Source organism: Trachypithecus francoisi, unplaced genomic scaffold, assembly GCF_009764315.1.
Source record: "Trachypithecus francoisi isolate TF-2019V2 unplaced genomic scaffold, Tfra_2.0 Lachesis_group12, whole genome shotgun sequence".
Classification (NCBI taxonomy): Eukaryota; Metazoa; Chordata; class Mammalia; order Primates; family Cercopithecidae; genus Trachypithecus; species Trachypithecus francoisi.
The window spans coordinates 116,632,609-116,651,623 of record NW_022681457.1 but is presented as its reverse complement, the minus strand read 5'-3'; the positions used below and the strand labels follow the sequence as shown (position 1 = coordinate 116,651,623).

The following is a 19,015-nucleotide window of genomic DNA, read 5'->3' as shown; positions in this document are numbered from 1 at the left end:
TTTTAGAAAACCGTGATTTCAATTTTTCTTAAAAAATAAATAAATAAAGGCGAAAGAGATCAGGCGTGGTGACTCATGCCTATAATCCCAACACTTGGGAGGCTGAGGTGGGTGGATCACCTGAGGTCAGGAGGTTTAGACCAGCCTGGCCAACATGGCAAAAACCTGTCTCTACTAAAAGTTAGCCGGGGGTGGTGGTGGTGGATCCCTGTAATCCCAGCTACTGAGGCTGAGGCAAGAGAATCGCTTGAACCTGGGAAGTAGGGGTTGCAGTGAGCCGAGATCGCGCCACTGCACTCCAGTCTGGGCCACAGATCAAGACTCCACCTCAAAAAAAAAAAAAAGAAGAAGAGGAAGCGGAGGGCAGAAGTGCAGAAAACAGAAGGAAAAAAAAGAACAATAAGAGGAGAGGAGGAGGATAAGGAGAAAGAAGAGGGAGAGGAGGAGGAAAATAAAGAGAAAAGGAAGAAAAGGAAGAAGAAAAGAACAAAAAGAGAAGGGGAGGAGCAAGAGGAGGAGGAAGAATGAGGAGGAGAAAGAGGAGGAGGAAGAATGAGGAGGAGAAAGAATGAGAAGGAAAAAGAGGTGGAGGAGGAGGAGGAGGAGGAGGCGCCAGGCTGTAGATGAACCTGCCCATCATTGAGCAGCTGGAGAACCTCAGGAAAACCAGGGGAACTGTGGCTGGAGCAGGCGTGGGCTGGGGAATGACATCGAGAGTAGATCGGGCCGTCGCCCTGCTCCGAGGTACCCAGCACGAGCTCTCCGGTCAGAACAGGAAAACGCGGAGCGTCTCGGTTCGGGGACAGCGCGGAGATGCGACCTTTGTGCCGCCGCCTGCAGGCAGAGGGACTCGGAGATCAGGCCGCAGAAGCAGAAGGCAGACAGGAAGGAGGAGGAACCCAAGGAGCCTTGTGGCTTCGTGTCCCACCCTCCTGCCCTTGGCCAGCGTGCCTGGAGCCAGCCCCGCCGCGCCCGCATTTCCTCCTGCGGGACCCTTGGCCCTGGGTCTGCAGCGGGTCCTGCGGAGCTTCCTCCCCTCGGGCAGCCTGTCTCCCCCGGCCACTCCCGCGGGTGAGGGGTTACCTGTTCCCAGTGATTTTTATTCACTTTGCTCTCTCCCGCCTCATGTTCCCCATTCTCGGGCCTCAGTTGTGTGACCTTGAGCAAATTTCTCAACCTCCTTAACTCCGTTTCTCCAAGTACATCTTACAGGTACAGAAACACCATACGCCTTCCTCGTTGAGTGCGGATTAAATGAGACAATGAGCATGAAGTAGGTAGCTCAATGGCTGGCACATAGTTCTCAAGAAAGTAGGAATTGTTAATGATCAGACTTACTGGTTTGAAATGTTCCTTCCCTACCTCCCACACTGATCATCAGCAGAGAGACCACAGGGCAGGTCATGACAGAAAAGGAGAAAAATGCATGAGCTGCCTACAAAATGTGTTCCCAAATACTGACGGTCATCTGAGAGTCATCTTACCTGTGACATCTGTGGGATCCCTCCTTGCCCCACTTTGGCAGAAATTGGCTGAATGTGAGAGTGTCACACCATAAAAATCAGACTGCTGATCCCCTCCTAACACTTTGAAAGTCACCATCTAACCAAGTAACCCCCTCGTTTACATGTGGTACTCTGTTTAACATTGCAGTGTGACATTTAACTGGGCCGTATTTCATTTAACTAAATGCCAATCACTAATCTACGTTTTGGACATTCTGTAGGCAGAGACATTACTTCCTCTGCAAGTGACATATTTAGTTTCCCAGCACAGTAATTAGCTCACTTTCTCAGGCTTCCATGCCAGTAACATAAGAGTCTTTACTGAGCTAAAGGAGTCTCAACATTAGTTTTGCCAGCCCACAGTTAAAACAAAATCAACCACTTCAGAATTATGCTACTGAAGGCTATGCTCAACTTTAATCAGGCGTTTAAAAAATTCATGGCCGGGAACAGTGGCTCACACCTGTAATCTCAGCACTTAGGGAGGCTGAGGTGGGAGGATCGCTTGAGCCCAAGATTTCAAGACCATCTGGGCAAGATGCCCAGCCCCTGTCTCTACAAAAAATCCAAGAATCAGCTGGATGTGGTGGCATGCATCTGTGGTTCCAACTACTCGGGAGGCTGGGATGAGAGGATTGCTTGAGCCTGGGAGGTCGAGGCTGCAGTCAGCCATGTTTGCACCCGTGCACTCCAGCCTGGGCAACAAAACTAGACTGTCTCAAAAAAAAAAAAAAAAGGAAGAAAGAAAGAATTCATCTTACTGCATGCATTTTTGTGTGGTATAAAATCATCATAGTAAGCTAAGGCAAATTATATAGTTAACCAGATATACATATTATCTAAGCTAGCCAAAGGTGTAATACTCTTTTGGTATAATTTTCATTTGCTTTATAATATATATCATATTGCTTTATCCGTTGTAGCCCTGTAATCTTTCAAATGCAATGACATTTTTCTATTCCATAAAACCATTTCAAACTAAATCAGAGATGACCCCAACAAGACAGCAACACGTTAGCCGCATTAATAATACATTTCATTACATCCTAAACATCTCATTCTAAACCAAGAAATAGGCAGGGCGCGGTGGCTCACGCCTGTAATCCCAGCACTTTGGGAGGCCGAGGCGGATGGATCACAAGGTCAGGAGATAGAGATCATCCTGGCTAACACAGTGAAACCCCGTCTCTACTAAAAATACAACAAACAAACAAACAAAAATTTAACTGGGCGCTGTGGTGGGCGCCTGTAGTCCCAGCTACTCGGGAGGCTGAGGCAGGAGAATGGCGTGAACCCAGGAGGCGGAGCTTGCAGTGAGCCGAGATCGTGCCACTGCACTCCAGCCTGGGCCACAGAGTGAGACTCCGTCTCAAAAAAAAATAAATAAAATAAATAAATAAACCAATAAATAGATTTTATTTCATTTTGATTGACTATAGGTCTAATCTTGAATATCTCAAGCAGCTAAATACTTTAAGGCTAAACAGCATGAAGGCCCAACATTCTCAACAAGATAAAGAAGACATTTAGAAAGAGAAAGCCCTCAAAATAAGCTTCCTATAAAATATTCTTCCGTCCTTCCAGGGCGCATCTTAGAGCGAATCTCATCTGTGGGATATTCACTATTTATACTTGTTATCTGTCCAAAAGAGCTATTCTTTCAAGATTCAATGTCGCCACCCCTACCCCCAAACACCCAAACTAGTAGTCACTATTAAGACATATCTGGTGCTTGTGATGTCAGTAGGTGTTCTGAGGCCTGGGAAGGAGTACATTGTTTTTAAACTTGGAACAAAGAAAATGAGTAGGAAATCAAAGAGGAGGCAGAGTACGGAGAAGGAAGTACGAATCATAAGGAGAGGCAGGTGTCAGCGGTCGTCGACTTTGCTCACCTTTCCTCCTTGTTCTGCCCTTTCTCCAGGTGGCATCCACTCATATAATAAGGCTCAGCAACAGTTGTCTCCAACTTCAGACCACCTCCAACACTGTGCAATTCCCAGGACAAGAGTACAAACAGAGGCCTGCTTACCATGTGTCCAAATATTTAGAAATTGTTCATCAATCCAAATATGCTGTTAAGTGTGTTCTGTCCAGAGAAGAGACACACACACACACACGCAATGAACACAGAGGTGCATCTGTGACTGGGTGTCTGGTGCATGGTGCTGGCATAGGGACGCATAACTTGGCTCCATCTGCTCTCTGGACCCACACTGCCAGGCCTGGGTGAAGACTCCCCCGCATCACTAGATCCATGTCCTTGAAACTCCACTTGAGGGTGACTCCGTGCTGTGAGGGTTGTGGGCTGTGCTGTTGCCTCCAAGGACGGCAGGGAGTGTGTGAGCCACAGGAGTACCAGGCAGACAAAAGGCAAGTGCTGTGAGGGTTGTGGGCTGTGCTGTTGCCTGCAAGAACAACAGGGAAGGTGTGAGCCATAGGAGTACCAGGCAGACAAATGGCAAGTGGATTTGTCAAATCCATCTCAGATACTAAGGGTGTAACAGATTCTTGTATAATCTATCATAATGCAAGAATATCACAGTGGTATTTCCCAGCAGTCCCAAGCATCCACTTTTTTTTTTTTTTTTTTTTTGAGACAGGTTCTCACTCTGGAGACCTCACCCAGGCTGGAGTGCAGTGGTGCAATCTTGGCTTACTGCAGCTTCTGCCTCCAGGGTTCAAGGGATTCTTCTGCCTCAGCCTCCCGAGTAGCTGGGACTACAGGTGTGCACCAGCTAAGTTTTGTATTTTTTTGTAGCAAGGGGTTTTGCCATGTTGCTCAGGCTGGTTATCCACTTGCTTGATCCTATTTATGGTCCACTTGGCGGTTTTGGAAGTTCTTGTATATTGCCATGGAATTCACAGCAGCTATGCACAAAGTCTGAGGAAGCCTTTGTAATGTTAAACAATTCATATTATTCTTGAATATGCACATATGTAATATGTAGAATAAGAACTGCAGCATTAATTCTTTACTAGAATCACCTAGGACTGAGCCTCGGAATGACAATTTCAATTTTTATAAAAATATTTAAAACAATTTAAATTTCAAAAGGTTAAAAATCTCAGTTCTTTAATAAAAATAAGTTTTAAATACTTGATATTTATCCACTATAATTTGTTTTTAATTCTAATAATTTTGAAACTTTTAGAAAAATGAAAAAATGAACATAAAAACAAATTTAAAATTTTACATACTCAAATTCACATTTTATATTAAATACATACAAATGCTGTATATGTTAAGTATAACTATATTTTATTTCTTAATCCTTTAGGTCATTACTGTCCAAACACAAATTATGCGAAATTATCTATTGTAACAAATGAAAGCAAGAAAAATAAATTTTATGGGTAAAAATACGGTAATTTATGAACTATGTGTGTCTTTTTTTTTTTTTTTGCGACAAAGTCTCGCTCTGTCACCCAGGATGGAGTGCAGTGATGTGATCTTGGCTCACTGCAACCTCTGCCTCCTGTTCAAATTATTCTCCCCACTCAGCCTTCCGAGTAGCTGGGACTACAGGTGTGCGCCACCACACCCGGCTAATTTTTGTATTTTTAGTAGAGACGGGGTTTCACCGCATTTGCCAGGATGGTCTCAAACTCCTGAGCTGAGGTGATCTGCCCGCCTCGGCCTCCCAAAGTGCTGGGATTACAGGCGTGAGTCACCATGCCTGGTCCTGTATGCCTTTATTTACCACTAAGTTAAACATTTTCAGGTCATCAGAAAACATCTATACATCTGTAATATTAAACTTGGTCATCTTTGCCAACTTTGTCACATAAATATAATTGGTTATTTAGTTACTTTGAAGACTTCTCTGTGAAGTAGAATATTCTCCTTGTGTTTGATTTGCCACTATTAAATATTCAGACATGGTGTGTGGGTTCCATTTCTATATTTGCTGCAGGACCCAAAAGTGTTAGAGCCAGTGCTGAGAGACACGCACTTGGTAGTCAATAAACCTTTATCAAATGAACAAATAAATACACGAATGTGTTCACTCCAGTCCTGCAGTCTGCCTATCTCTTCATGACCTAACATTTCATTTTCACTCTCTTCCTGGGGAAGGCATTCTGGCATGCAGAACCCAACCTGAGCTGCCATTGTCCTTTCTCAGGTCTCATGTAAAATGCTTTTCCGATCACGGCTAACACTGGCTGAGGGCTTACTACGTGCACGGCACTGGTCTATGTGTCTACATGAGTTCCCACAATTATACCCTAGGACAGCCTTTGTCCCTATTTCACAGGTGAGGAAACAAGGGCACAGAGAAGCCAGGTAGCCTGCCCGGTGTCACCTGACTGGTAAGGAGACGAGAAAGGGTTAGAAACTTGGCTGTCTGGCTGCAGAACCCATGCTCTTAACCTGCCTGTGCCCAAGGCCCCATTCACTTGTGGGTCCTATGCTTGTGGAGCCCTCAGAATAGGATTTGTAATTCATAAAAGATACTACAAAAGATTACAAGAGAAACCAACTGAATTGAAATGTACCTGCCAAATATCTTAAAAGCCAATTTGTGATGCGCTAATGTATGGACTTAACATATATCTGGCATAATTTCAACTTAATCATGAGTTGACATGGTATTCTGGGATATCTGCAAGAACTGTAATGTGATATGAATGTGACTTTCAGTACTATTGGTCCCAAGCCATGAGTACTGTTCCTTCAGCTATGCTTTGTGAATTACTATATTCAAAATGGGAGGAAATGTTAGATTTCCATGAGAGGGTAGTGAAAATAAAGATGGAATTTTATATCTAAGTTCACAGACTCCCTGATTTTTATCTGTGCACTCTTGGGTGTCTGTGGACCTTAGGGTCACAACCCCTGTATGAAGTCTCTTTGCTGTCGCTCATGCGCTTAAACAGTTTGAGCTCTGGGAACTTGCTCTTACTCTAAGAGCAAGCTTCACTTTGATTATTTCTCCAGATGCTGTCATTGTATCTTAAGGCAAAAACTCTATGTCATTTCTGTCACTCGCCATCCTCACCAAGATGGCACGTGTTTATGGTGTATCACTTTCTGTGGTCCATTCCTCTGGTCCTTTCGTCACTGAATGTAAACAGATTGTGACTACTGATAAATAAATGTTTTCTAATAATGATAGCTAATAATTATGGGTGGCTTCCTGCATTGCAGATGTTATGCGAAACACTTTCAATGTTTTCTTTAGCCTCAGAAGACAGATTTTGTTTCCTTCTGAAGAGGCTAAATAAAATATTTGAAGTGTTTAGCACAGGCCGGGTGTGGTGGCTCATCCCTGTAATCCCAGCACTTTAGGAGGCTGAGGTGGGCGGATCACCTGAGGTCAGGAGTTTGAGACCAGCCTGACCAACATGGTGAAATCTCGTCTCTACTAAAAATACAAAAATTAGCTGGGCATGGTGGTGGGCGCCTGTAGTCCCAGCTACTTGGGAGGCTGAGGTGGGAGAATCACTTGAACCTGGGAAGCAGAGGTTATAGTGAGCTGAGATCACACCACTGCACTCTAGCCTGGGCAACAGACTGAGACTCCGTCTCACAGATGCACACAAAAAAATGTTGAGCATCACATCTGCAATGCAGGAACTCCATGAGGTAAGAATTATTGTTACTATTCTAATGTGAAGAAACAGAAGCCAAGGGAGTTATACTCCTGAGGTAAGGATTAAGGGCAGCATTTGAGGGTTTACTCCAGGCCAGTGTTCCAGTTTTACCTATATTAATTCATTTAATCCTCATAGTGACCCTGTGAAGCACACAGGCTCTGTGATCCCCGTTTTATAGATGGGGAACCTGAGGCATGAGGGATAACGCATTTGTTCAAGATTACTTAGCTAGCATGGGACAGAGCTGGGCTTACATCCAGACAGGCTGGACTCAGAGCGAGAACAGGCTCTGCCACCACACCATACTGCCACATTTAAGGAATGGAGACAACACGGATGGAAATGGATGTTGTCTCATTCCAAAGCTACCTTAACATCTGGCCAAGAGGTATGACTAACATAGGAGCTAACTGTAATGGTGCATTCCTGTGAATTAGTAACAAGATTTGTTGACTCAGCAACCAAGGGTAAGACTGTCAATTCAGTGGTTTAAGAGCTGAGTTGGAAACCACATCAGAGCTCACCTACATGAATGACTACCAAGAAACTGACGATCAATTTAAACTTTGAGAAATGTGATGAAGAGCAGAATGGATAGCCTCAGAGTAGTCACTTTTTGGAGGAAGTCAGACTCGCTTAAAATAAGAGCACATAATCAAAAACCATTAAGTAAACACGTGCTCTTTATTTTTAAATTCGGATGGAGAGAGAGAGTTGCTACATGCCATTAAGGGGAAAACTATTCTTTGGGGTGCAAGTGACAACTGTGATCAAAGCAGTATCACCCCAAAAGGCAACATTATCCTGAAGTAACATGACTTTGTACTGAAGGCCAGCTTCTGGCTGTGGGGTACTAGCTCCCCATCCCCAGCATTCACCTTAGCCCTTGGGAAGGAAAGTACTATTAAAATTAAGGAATACACAAATTCATCCCAACTACTGTCAATTAGCATTCAAGTGTTCTTATTCAACAAGTCAAAAGCAAGGCAACACCAGGAGATGGATTTTGTTTCCCTCTGAGCTTTTTAATGATGATCAGCATTTTCTACCAAATAATTCCACGCAAAAGTCGTTCTCCACAAGATCGTCTCCTGTTCTTCTGTGCTTCCACAGGCGGGAGCCACTGCACCCGGCCACTCCCTCATCTTATTTGGGTTTTCTCCTCAGAAAACAGCATTGTTTGACCAGTGTCTACACGAGCACCCTCCCCCCATCATTATTCTCCATTTTCTCTCCCTCCTTTGTTTTCCTTCATAGTACATACCACCACCTGGCATGCTATTTAATTGTGCTTTTGTTAATTGCCTGTCTTTCCTCATGGAACATAAGCTCCATGAGAGGGGACGCTGTTCACTGCTGCATCCCTGGCACCCAGAGCACTCCTGAGAACACATGACAAGCGCTCCATAAATACTTCTGGAATGAGTTTTACTGTCTTGTGAGGCATATATAGATAAAGTGCCATCCCAACAATCTTCCCAGCCTTGAGTGGAAGGAACTAAGACAAGGCCACACAGCCCTACAGATTCTATAAGAGGAGCGCAAAGTGCTACGGGAATAGAGAAAGTTTCCTGGAGGGATTGGCACTCTAACTGGGTAATATATTACCCATCCTGGTAAAAGGCTGATAAAGGCCGGGCGTGGTGGCTCACGCTTGTAATCCCCGCACTTTGGGAGGCTGAGGCAGGTGGATCATGAGGTCAGGAGTTCAAGACCAGCCTGGCCAACATGGTGAAACCCCGTCTCTACTAAAATTACAAAAATTAGCTGGGCATGGTGTTGGGGGTCTGTAATCCCAGCTACTCAGGAGTCTGAGGCAAAGAACTGCTTGAACCCAAGAGGCAGTGGTTGCAGTGAGCTGAGATCGAGCCACTGAATTCCAGCCTGGGCAACAGAGCGAGTCTTCGTCTCAAAAAAAAAAAAAAAAAAAAAAAAGCTAATATGGAAGTAGAGGAGGTATTCCCAGCAGAAGGAAATGCTTTTGCCAAAGCACAAAGGAAGTGAAGTTCCAGGAAGTTCCCGGAACAGAGAAACTGAGTGAGGGAGTGTTAAGAGGTACGAATGTGGTAGATAAGAAAGAAGGGATTTGTTGAAGCACATTGTAGCAGGATTCAAACTTTGAATCCCCTACATAGGAATCACTGCCGAATTCAGCAGATTCACAGAACTACGGACATATGAAAAGTCACCAGAATATAGTTCTCATCCTGGGTGTAGGCACTGCTTACCAACCTCCAGAGTAGGTGGGCCTCAAGATAAGGAAGGGATCTCCAGGATACAGTAAAGGATAGGGAGTCGGCCAGAAAAGTTTTGCTACATTCAAGTGTCCACCGCTGGGTGGAATATGGATTTTGCCTTGCCCGTTGAGAGAAATACTGGCGTAACTCCTTGATCACTGTATGTTTCCAAAGTATTGGACTTTGAAAGCATTATGGAAACAGAATTAGAGAATTATAACAGGAAATATTAAGGGACTCAACATGTCAACTCTTTTGAGTTTGGTGTTTTATGTAAGATCTCACTAGGTCCTCACTCACCTCTGGGCAGACATTGCTATTCACATTTGCAAGTAAGTTATCTTAAAAGGCTTTTTGATAACCCCTGACTGAAACCCTAAGTAATGGGATCTTACTCTCACTTCAAGAAGTAAGATGCTCGCTGGGGGCGCTGGTTCATGCCTGTGATCCCAAAACTTTGGGAGGCCAAGGCGGGAGGATCGCTTGAGTCCAGGGGTTCAATATCAGCCTCGGCAACATAACAAGACCCCGTCTCTACTTCTCAGAAAGAAAAGAAAAGAAATAAGATGCCATGGAAGGGATGGCAATAAGTGTTTTCCATAAACAACCGGAGAGAAACAAACAGAAAACGCTGTCCAAGCCACAGCCTTGCTTCCACACTGGGCTTTGCAGATTTTCCAATGAGCCACCGACGAGGTGGTTAAACCATCAGAGACTGCATCTGATTCCCCAAGACACCAAGGCTCTCGGGATGGGAACATGCAAATCATCGTCGTTCTTTGCTGGGCCTGTGGGCTGCGGTCACCAGGACGAATCTGGCCCCAGCAGGTGCCAAAGGGCTCGACCTCCCGCCTTGCATCCGGCAGGCCGTACCCACCCCTCGGAAGTCGGCGAGGTAGCTGAGGCAAAGCGACTCCAGGGTGCAGAGACCCACACGCGACGCTCTAAAGGAAGTGACCTTTAGGGGCTGTTACTCTCAGGCCAGGCCCAGCAGCACCCGGTGCATTTACGACGGATCTGACCTGCAAGCTCCGACGCGACCGCGATAGCGGCTGGGAACACGCGACAGTCCCGCCCACTGCCACCTGGCTCGGCCAATCCCGGGTGCCGCGTGCTGCGGCCGCCGGAAGTAGACCTACGACATGCAGGTCAGCCGCTCGGTTTCCGGCGTCCCGTGGGAGTTGTGTCTGGTAGGCCACGTCGGGGGTGCTTTTCACACTGGTGGGCGCAGAGGCAAAGCCGTTCCCGGGGCCTCTCACAGACTTCGGTGTCAGAATTTCCCCCTTGCGCCAGCGCCGCCTCAAATGTCAGGGCTCGCCCACTCTTCTCCAGTCTCTCCGACCTAACCTTTCGGGGGCTCCAAAGGGGAAATTCGCCGTTTCTGCCGGACCTCTGTGGAGCGTGCCTGAACCTGGCCTTTATGGGATGTTGTCAACTACCTTTATTCAGTGCCCCAGAGGGCTTCTTTATGCCCAGTAACTACAGTTCAAATTCCTCCTCTGCTTCATTTTGTAGTTCGGTGAGATGAATTTGACGTGAGAAATAAGATTAAAATAGGAATAAGAAATTAGTTGAAATCACATTGTAAACTGTAGAGTTCTGCAAATGTAAAATATTAATTTATAGCAATAAAGAAGGCTGTCAAATAATAGAGAGTAAAAGCAGGATAATACTTGGTCAGCATCTGCTGTGTGCCAGGGGCTGTGACAGATGCTGGGGATGCAGCAACTACCAAGACAAGAAGGTTCTCCCGGTGTTCACAGGACTGGGGAAGACGCAATAAATAACTAAGGGCAAAATGCTAGAATGATGCGCTCTCTCTAGATGAAATATAGAAAATGATTTATTTTTTATTTTTATTTTATTTTATTTTGAGATGGAGTTTTGCTCTTGTTGCCCACGCTGGGGTGCGATGGCGCGATCTCGGCTCACTGCTATGTCCACTTTCTGGGTTCAAACAATTCTCCTGTCTCAGCCTCACAAGTAGCCAGTACTACAGGTGTGCACCACCACGTCTGGCTAATTTTTTTGTGGTTTTAGTAGAGACAGGGTTTCGCCATGTTGGTGAGGCTGGTCTGGAACTCCTGACCTCAGGTGATCCACCCGCCTCAGCCTCCCAAAGTGCTGGGATGACAGGTGAGAGCCACTGCCCCGGCTGAGAATGATTTAGAGTGTTTACTTAATGAGATGCCAAATTTAAGAGCGACCCATGGAAAAATAATAACGTGGCAGCAGTTTTTTTTTTTTTTTTTTTTTGCCGCTAAGATCAGGATAATTCTGAGGGGTGTTGTTTTTTTGGAACGATGACCAGATGGCCGTGGGTGGCTATTAATAACACTGTCAACGCCATTTCTCTGTTATTGCCTTGTGACCTTCACAGGCAGAGCAATATTTCATCATTAAAAGTTGCAACTGCTAGGAGAAGCTACGTTCCTTGAAGACGGAGTTTTTGGCCAGGCGTAGTTGCTTATGCCTGTAGTTCCAGCTACTTGGGAGGCTGAGGCAGGAGGATCCCTTAAGCCCAGGAGGTGGAGGCCAACCTGGGCAACATAGCCAGGCCCGGTCTCTAAAAAAGAAATAAAACCGGCAGTTTCTTCCTTTATACCTCCCGCGATGCATAAAGAGTTGTCAAATGTTGAGTTAAAAAGGTAGTGGATAGGATGGGGGAGGTTCTGCCTGGAAATTGGAGACCGAACTAGGAAGCGTCTTCGTTGTCAGTACTACAGCAGTATTTTTTGGTAAAATTTTTTTCGGTTTTATCCTCTAAATGTGTGATGGGAAATATGCATGAACTGTAGAGTGTCTTGAGTGTAACTGACTTTTAATACTGACAGTATATGGTGGGTAGAGTGTGAAATTTAGCATCAGAAATCTGAATGTGACCAAGACTGCAGGACCTTACACAGTCATTTCACCCTTCTGGACCTCAACCTTCACATCCGTGGAAGGAAAATTATAAGACCTGCCAGGAAGTCAATATATAAGGTCTAAAGATGATAAATGAGAAATAAAATATTAGCATACTGTTTCAAAAGACTGATATACTACCAGAAGAAATAATTGAAAGAGTTGAAAATACTTGCTTCTGGGGAGCAGGGCTAAGGGGAAGGACTGAGTTAGAGGGCTGCTGCTGCATGGGTTCACTACTGCTCCGTAGCAAAACCTGGCTGCTACAGTTCACCACTGGGTTGTAGGAACTCTGCTTCAGGTTGTTAGCTGTGCAGGTTGGCTGGGGCCACTCTATTCCACATGTTCATTCTGAAACCCAGGTTGAGGGAACAGCAACAACTTGCCTGGGGGAAAAGCTCTTCCTACAGCAATTCAACAGTATAAGAGCACAACCTAATCATCAGGGCAGACTTTTCAAGGCTTTGTTCAGGTGTCTGTTCACATTCCATGGACCAAAACAAGGCCAAACCCAAAATCAAGGGACAGGACGTAGACTCCACCCATGCAGGGGGAAGGGGAGTGACTAATTCTAAAAAATAATCCAATCTGCCACAAGTAATACTTGACTTTTTCAAACCGTGCTGTGTATTCACTTGGTAAGAATCAATGCTGACTGTGGTCCATTTCAGGTCTTGATGGTGATGCATATGTCTCAGGAATGTTAACTCCAGTTCATTCTCTCTGGCTCTCACTGCTGAAACATCTGTCATCTTTACACTATTGTGGCTGTTTCATGCTGTAGCAGACCAGGAGTTGGAGCATTTCTGCTGTAGCAGACCAGGAGTTGGAGCTTGGTAAACTTTTAGGAGTTTACCATTACAGGCGCGGTAGCTCACGCCTGTAATCCCAGCACTTTGGGAGGCTGAGGCTGGTGGATCACTTGAGATCAGGAGTTTGAGACCAGCCTGGCCAACATGGTGAAACCCTGTCTCTACTAAAAACACAAAAAATTTAGCTGGGCGTGGTGGCGCTTGCCTGTAACCTCAGCTACTCAGGAGTCTGAGGCAGGAGAATCACTTGAACCCCGGAGGCACAGGTTGCAATGAGCTGAGATCATGCCCCCACACTCCAGCCTGGGTGACAGAGAGACTCCGCTTCAAAAAAAAAAAAAAGAAAAGCGTTTACCACGCGGACTGGATCAAAAAAGCCTGTCTTCTTTTGGTTTTCCTTCCATCTAACTGTATTCCTCCTTGGTTCAAGAAGCGCACATCTGACCACTTGTCTCCTCTCTCTGTCATTCCAATTTCCACACTCCTTCACAGCTGCTTCCTTTGCAAATAGCCAAAAGTGAAGTCATTCCAGAACTCCTAAAAGTTTCTTCTTAAATGTCATATGATTAAAGACATTTCAAACTTTTGCACAAGTTCAGTGTTCATCAGTTATTCACAATTTTTTTTTTTGAGACACAGTCTCACTCTGTCGTCCAGCCTGGAGTGCAGTGGCATGAGATCATGATCCACTGCAGCCTTGACCTCCTCAGCTCAAGCGATTCCCCCCCAGTCCCCCGTCAGCCTCTCAAGTAGCTGGAACCATAGGCATGTAATTTTTTAAGTTTTTTGTAGAGACAGGGCCTTGCCATGTTGCCCAGGCTGGTCCCCAACTCCTGGGCTCAAATAATCCTCCTGCCTCGGCCTCCCAGAGTGTTGGGATGAGCTGCCCCGCTCAGCTCCAATTTTTAAAATTAAACAAAATAAACAACACACTCACCGCCATTGTAAGAATCACATGAAATATACCAAAGTGCTTTGTAAACTAACAAAAAATTTATTTCTTGAAATAAATGTGCCCGGGCGTGGTGGCTCACACCTGTAATCCCAGCACTTTGGGAGGCCAAAGCGGGCAGATCACCAGGTGAGGAGATCGAGACCATCCTGGTTAACAAGGTGAAACCCCATCTCTACTAAAAATACAAAAATTAGTCAGGCATGGTGGTGGGCCCCTGTAGTCCCAGCTACTCAAGAGGCTGAGGCAGGAGAATGGCCTGAACCTGGGAGGCGAAGCTTGCAGTGAGCCAAGATTGTGCCACTGCACTGCACTCCAGCCTGGGCAACAGAGCGAGACTCCGTCTCAAAAAAAAAAAAAAAAAAAAGAAATATGGCCAGGTGCAGTAGGCTCACAACTGTAATCCCAGCACTTTGGGAGGCTGAGGTGGGCAGATCACTTGAGGTCAGGAGTTCGAGACCAGTTTGGCCAACATGGTGAAACCTTGTCTCTAATAAAAATACAAAAATTAGTTAGGCAGTTAGGCATGGTGGTGCACGCCTGTAGTCCCAGCTACTCAGGAGGCTGAGGTACGAGAATCACTTGAACCTGGAGATGGAGGTTGCAGTGAGCCGAGATGGTGCCACTACGCTCCAGCCTGGGCGACAGAGCGAGACTTTGTCTCAAAAACAAAAACAAAACGAAGAAAAGAAATGCAATTTTTTTTTTTTTGAGACAGAGTCTCACTCTGTCACCCAGGCTGGAGCATAGTGGTGCTATCTCAGTTCACTTCAACCTCTGCCTCCCAGGTTGAAGCAATTCCCCTGCTTCAGCCTCCTGAGTAGCTGGGACTACAGGCATGCGCCACCCTGCCCAGCTAATTTATATATATGTATATATTTCTTTATGATCTGTGGTTTTCTTTTTAATTATCCTTAGTCTTGTGATCACACATAATTTTAAAATTTGTGTATATCTCCGCTACTTTAATCCTTTTAAGTCGGCAAAAGCACCATTCCCAATCACAAATACACAGTTCTACAGTTTTATGTTTCTGAATGGCTGTTTAAAGACAATCCTAAATTATAACTTAGTTTGACTTAGATTGTAAAGAATTTGAGTGAAGTTTAACTTGCTACTATTTTAAAAGCATGTGACCTTATAGATTTATAAGATGTGAGAAGTGTTGAATAATCTTTAATATTACACATAAATCATACTAAAATGCCTTTCAGTAAGTAAAAGGAACCATTTTAAATACAGGGAATTATAATTAGATTGGCATCGTTAAGGCCAAAACTCTAGACATTGCTACCTTATTTATCTTCAACCCTTGCCTTTACGAGGCAAATGAACACAAAACACAGGTGAATCTTGCTTGGTTCTGAGACAGTGAAGGAATTTCCCCAGTATTTAAATATATTCACATAACCAGCTATATAAATGTAAATATAAAACCAATCTCCAGTTAAGTTTTAAGATAGCACTTACCATCTTAGTGAAAAATTGAACATTACTAACAAAGTCTAATCATATCTTTAGAAGGGGTAAACAGTGATAGCATTTACTGAATTGGAATTACTATTAAAATTCAAAAACTGAACATATTCATTTAACCACAAGCCAGTCTTAGTTTTAAATCAGGACTGCCCAACAAAATATTCTGTCAGTCATTCATGATCCGAATTTTGGTGTATGAGATCTATTAAAGTATGGTACACATAAAAAAGTCATGAGACATTTGTTTTGTAATAAATAAGGCAGTGGCCAATTACTACTCATTAGTAGCTTTTTTGAGATAAGTTATCAAGTCTGCCCTTTCTTCCTTCTTCCTAATGCCGACAAAGGTCATTTTTGTTCCAGGGATGTACTTCTTGGGATTCTCCAAATACTCCATCAGTGTATCCTCTCCCCAGGTGATGCCTTTGTTCTTATTGGCGGCTGTGTAAGAGTATCCAGGGGCCTGACCTGTCTTCTGCCTGAAGAGACCATGGAGATTTGGCCCGGTCTTGTACTTGCCTCCCTTTTCAATGGTGTGGCACTGGGAACACTTCATAAAAAAAATCTTCTTGCCTTTCTCAACATCACCCATATTTAATTCTCTTTTTAGTCGCTGGCGCAATGAAGATACCCGCTCTGAAGCAGGACATCCCCACTCTCTAATTTTTATATTTTTAGTAGAGACCAGGTTTCACCATGTTGGCCAGGATGGTCTCGATCTCTTGACCTCGTGATCTGCCCACCTCAGCCTCCCAAAGTGCTGGGATTACAGGCATGAGCCACCGCGCCTGGCCAGAAACGCAATTTTAATATCTAAATTGAAACCTTAAAAACACTGATGTATTTAGGCCAGGTGCTGTGGCTCATACCTGTAATCCCAGCACTGTGGGAAGCTGAGGTGGGCAGATCACTTGAGGTCAGGAGTTTGAGACTAGCCTGGCCAACATGGTGAAACCTCATCTGTACTAAAAATACAAAAATTAGCCAGACATGATGGCAGGTGCCTGCAATCCCAGCTACTCCAGAGGCTGAGGTGGGAGAATTGCTTGAACCTGGGAGGTGGAGGTTGCAATGAGCTGAGATTGCACCATTGCACTCCAGCCTGGGCGACAGAGCGAGACTCTGTCTCAAAAAAAAAAAAAAAGAAAAAAGAAAAGAAATTACTAGAAGAAAACACTGGGGGGCCAGGCGCCATGGTTCACGCCTGTAATCCCAGCACTTTGGGAGGCTGAGGCAGGTGGATCACCTGAGATCAGGAGTTTGAGACCAGCGTGGCCAACATGGTGAATCCCTGTCTCTACTAAAATACAAAAATTAGACAGGCATGATGGAGGGTGCCTGTAATCCCAGATACTCGGGAGTCTGAGACAGAGAATCGCTTGAACCCAGGAGATGGTGGTTGCAGTGAGCCACGATTGCGCCACTGCACTCCAGCCTGGGCAGCTGAGCGAGACTCCACCTCAGAAAAAAAAAAAAAAAGAGAGAAAACACTGGGGAAACATTCCAGGGTATTGATCTGGGCAAAGACCTCAAAGCACAGACAACAAAAGCAAAACCAGACAAATGGGATTACATCAAATTAAAAAGCGTATGCACAGCAAAGGAAACAACAAAGCAAGGAGACAACATACAGAATGGGAGAAAATATTTGCAAACTATCCATTTGATGAGGGACTAATGACTAATATATTAGGAGCTCAACAGCAAGAAAACAATCCGATTTAAAAGTGGGCAAAAGATCTGAATAGACATTTCTGAAGAGATGCAAATGGCAAGAGATATGAAAAAGGGCTCAATATCACTAACCAGAGAAATGCAAAGAAAGATAGTAAGATACCATCTCATCCCAGTTAAAATGGCTTTTATCAAAAAGGGAATAACATGCTGAGATGGATGTGAAGAAGGAACCTCATACACTGCTGGTGAGCATCTCAATTAGTGCTGCCACTAAGGAAAACAGTATGGAATCCTCAAAATATTAAAACCAGAACTACCATATGATCCAGCAATCCCAGTACTGGGTATGTATCAAAAAGGAAGGGCCAGGTGCAGTAGCTCACGCCTATAATCCCAGCACTTTGGGAGGCTGAGGCAGGTGGATCACTTGAGGTCAGGAGTTCCAGACCAGCCTGGCCAACATGGTAAAACCGTCTCTGCTAAAAATACAAAAATTAGCCAGGCGTGGTGGCACACACCTGTAGTCTCAGCTACCCGGGAGACTGAGGCACGAGAATTATTTCAACACAGAGGCGGAGGTTGCAGTGAGCCAAGATGGTGCCACTGCACTTCAGACTGGGTGACAGAGAAGATGGAGTCTCAAAAAAAAAAAAGGAAATCAATATATCAAAGAGATATTTGCATTCCCATGCTTATTAGCACTGTTCCCAATAGCCAAAATATGGAATCAACCAAAGTGTTCATCAATGGATGACTGGATAAACAAAATGTAAATATACACAATGGAATACTATTCAGCCATAAAAAATAAAATCCTATTTGCAACAACACTGATGGAACTGGAGGTCATTATGTTAAGTGAAATAAGTCAGGCAAATAAAAGTATCACATGATTGCACTCATAAATGGGAACTTGAAAAGCGGATCTCATGAAGATAGGTTGGTGATTACCAGAGGCCAGGAAAGGTAGCCAGGAGAAGGGGATGAGCAGGCTGATTAATAGGTACAAAAATAGGTAGAAGTGCTGGGCGAGGTGTCAAGAGTCCCAGCATCAGAAAGTGGTCGACTTGCTGGTTGGTAAGAATAATTTATCGATAGCAATATAGGTTTGAAAAAGGTAATTTTTATTAGAAAGAACGCTGCAGAAGACTGCAGCCTCAGCAAGAGAGGACTGAGCACGCCGTGGTGGATTTTTCATGTCCCTTTTCCAACGTCTTATCTTTTGCAAATTCAATCCAAGTTGGGTTCATTTAGCCAGGATCCTTCTAAGTTCATTTAAGAATTTTGGGCTCGGCCTGGCGCGGTGGCTCAAGCCTGTAATCCCAGCACTTTGGGAGGCCGAGACGGGCAGATCACGAGGTCAGGAGATCGAGACCATCCTGGCTAACACGGTGAAACCCCGTCTCTACTAAAAAAATACAAAAAACTAGCCGGGCGAGGTGGCGGGCGCCTGTGAGTCCCAGCTACTTGGGAGGCTGAGGCAGGAGAAGGGCGTGAACCCGGGAGGCGGAGCTTGCAGTGAGCTGAGATCCGGCCACTGCACTCCAGCCCGGGAGACAGAGCGAGACTCCGTCTCAAAAAAAAAAAAAAAAAAGAATTTTGGGCTCTGTTTCCTTTGATTTAACCTGGTACCAGGTGCCAACTTTAGATAACAGGGACATCTAATTCTAAATTCCTCAGATAAGGGGCCTGCTTGATGGTCACCAGGTGATCTGTGGTCTCAAGAGGGAGTAAGACCTAGTGTTGGATAGTTCTGTAGGGTGACTATAGTTAACAGTAATCTGTTGTATATTTAAAAATGTTATTATAGAAGAGAGTAACTGGAATGTTCCCGGTATAAACACAAAT

At 44.7% G+C, this 19,015-nt stretch overlaps 1 protein-coding gene across 1 annotated transcript; it reads right to left on the bottom strand.

Annotated features, from left to right (window-relative positions):
* Positions 1–14,903: 14,903 nt before the first annotated feature.
* Positions 14,904–16,195, bottom strand: LOC117093380 (cytochrome c-like). Its single transcript, XM_033228514.1, has one exon. The coding sequence runs from the start codon at positions 16,080–16,082 to the stop codon at positions 15,765–15,767; it is 318 nt and encodes a 105-aa protein (XP_033084405.1). The 5' UTR covers positions 16,083–16,195; the 3' UTR covers positions 14,904–15,764.
* Between the last annotated feature and the right edge of the window lie 2,820 nt (positions 16,196–19,015).

Excerpts from the sequence above, each read along its gene's own strand:
- LOC117093380 (XM_033228514.1), bottom strand. The coding sequence starts at position 16,082 with ATGGGTGATGTTGAGAAAGGCAAGAAGATTTTTTTTATGAAGTGTTCC.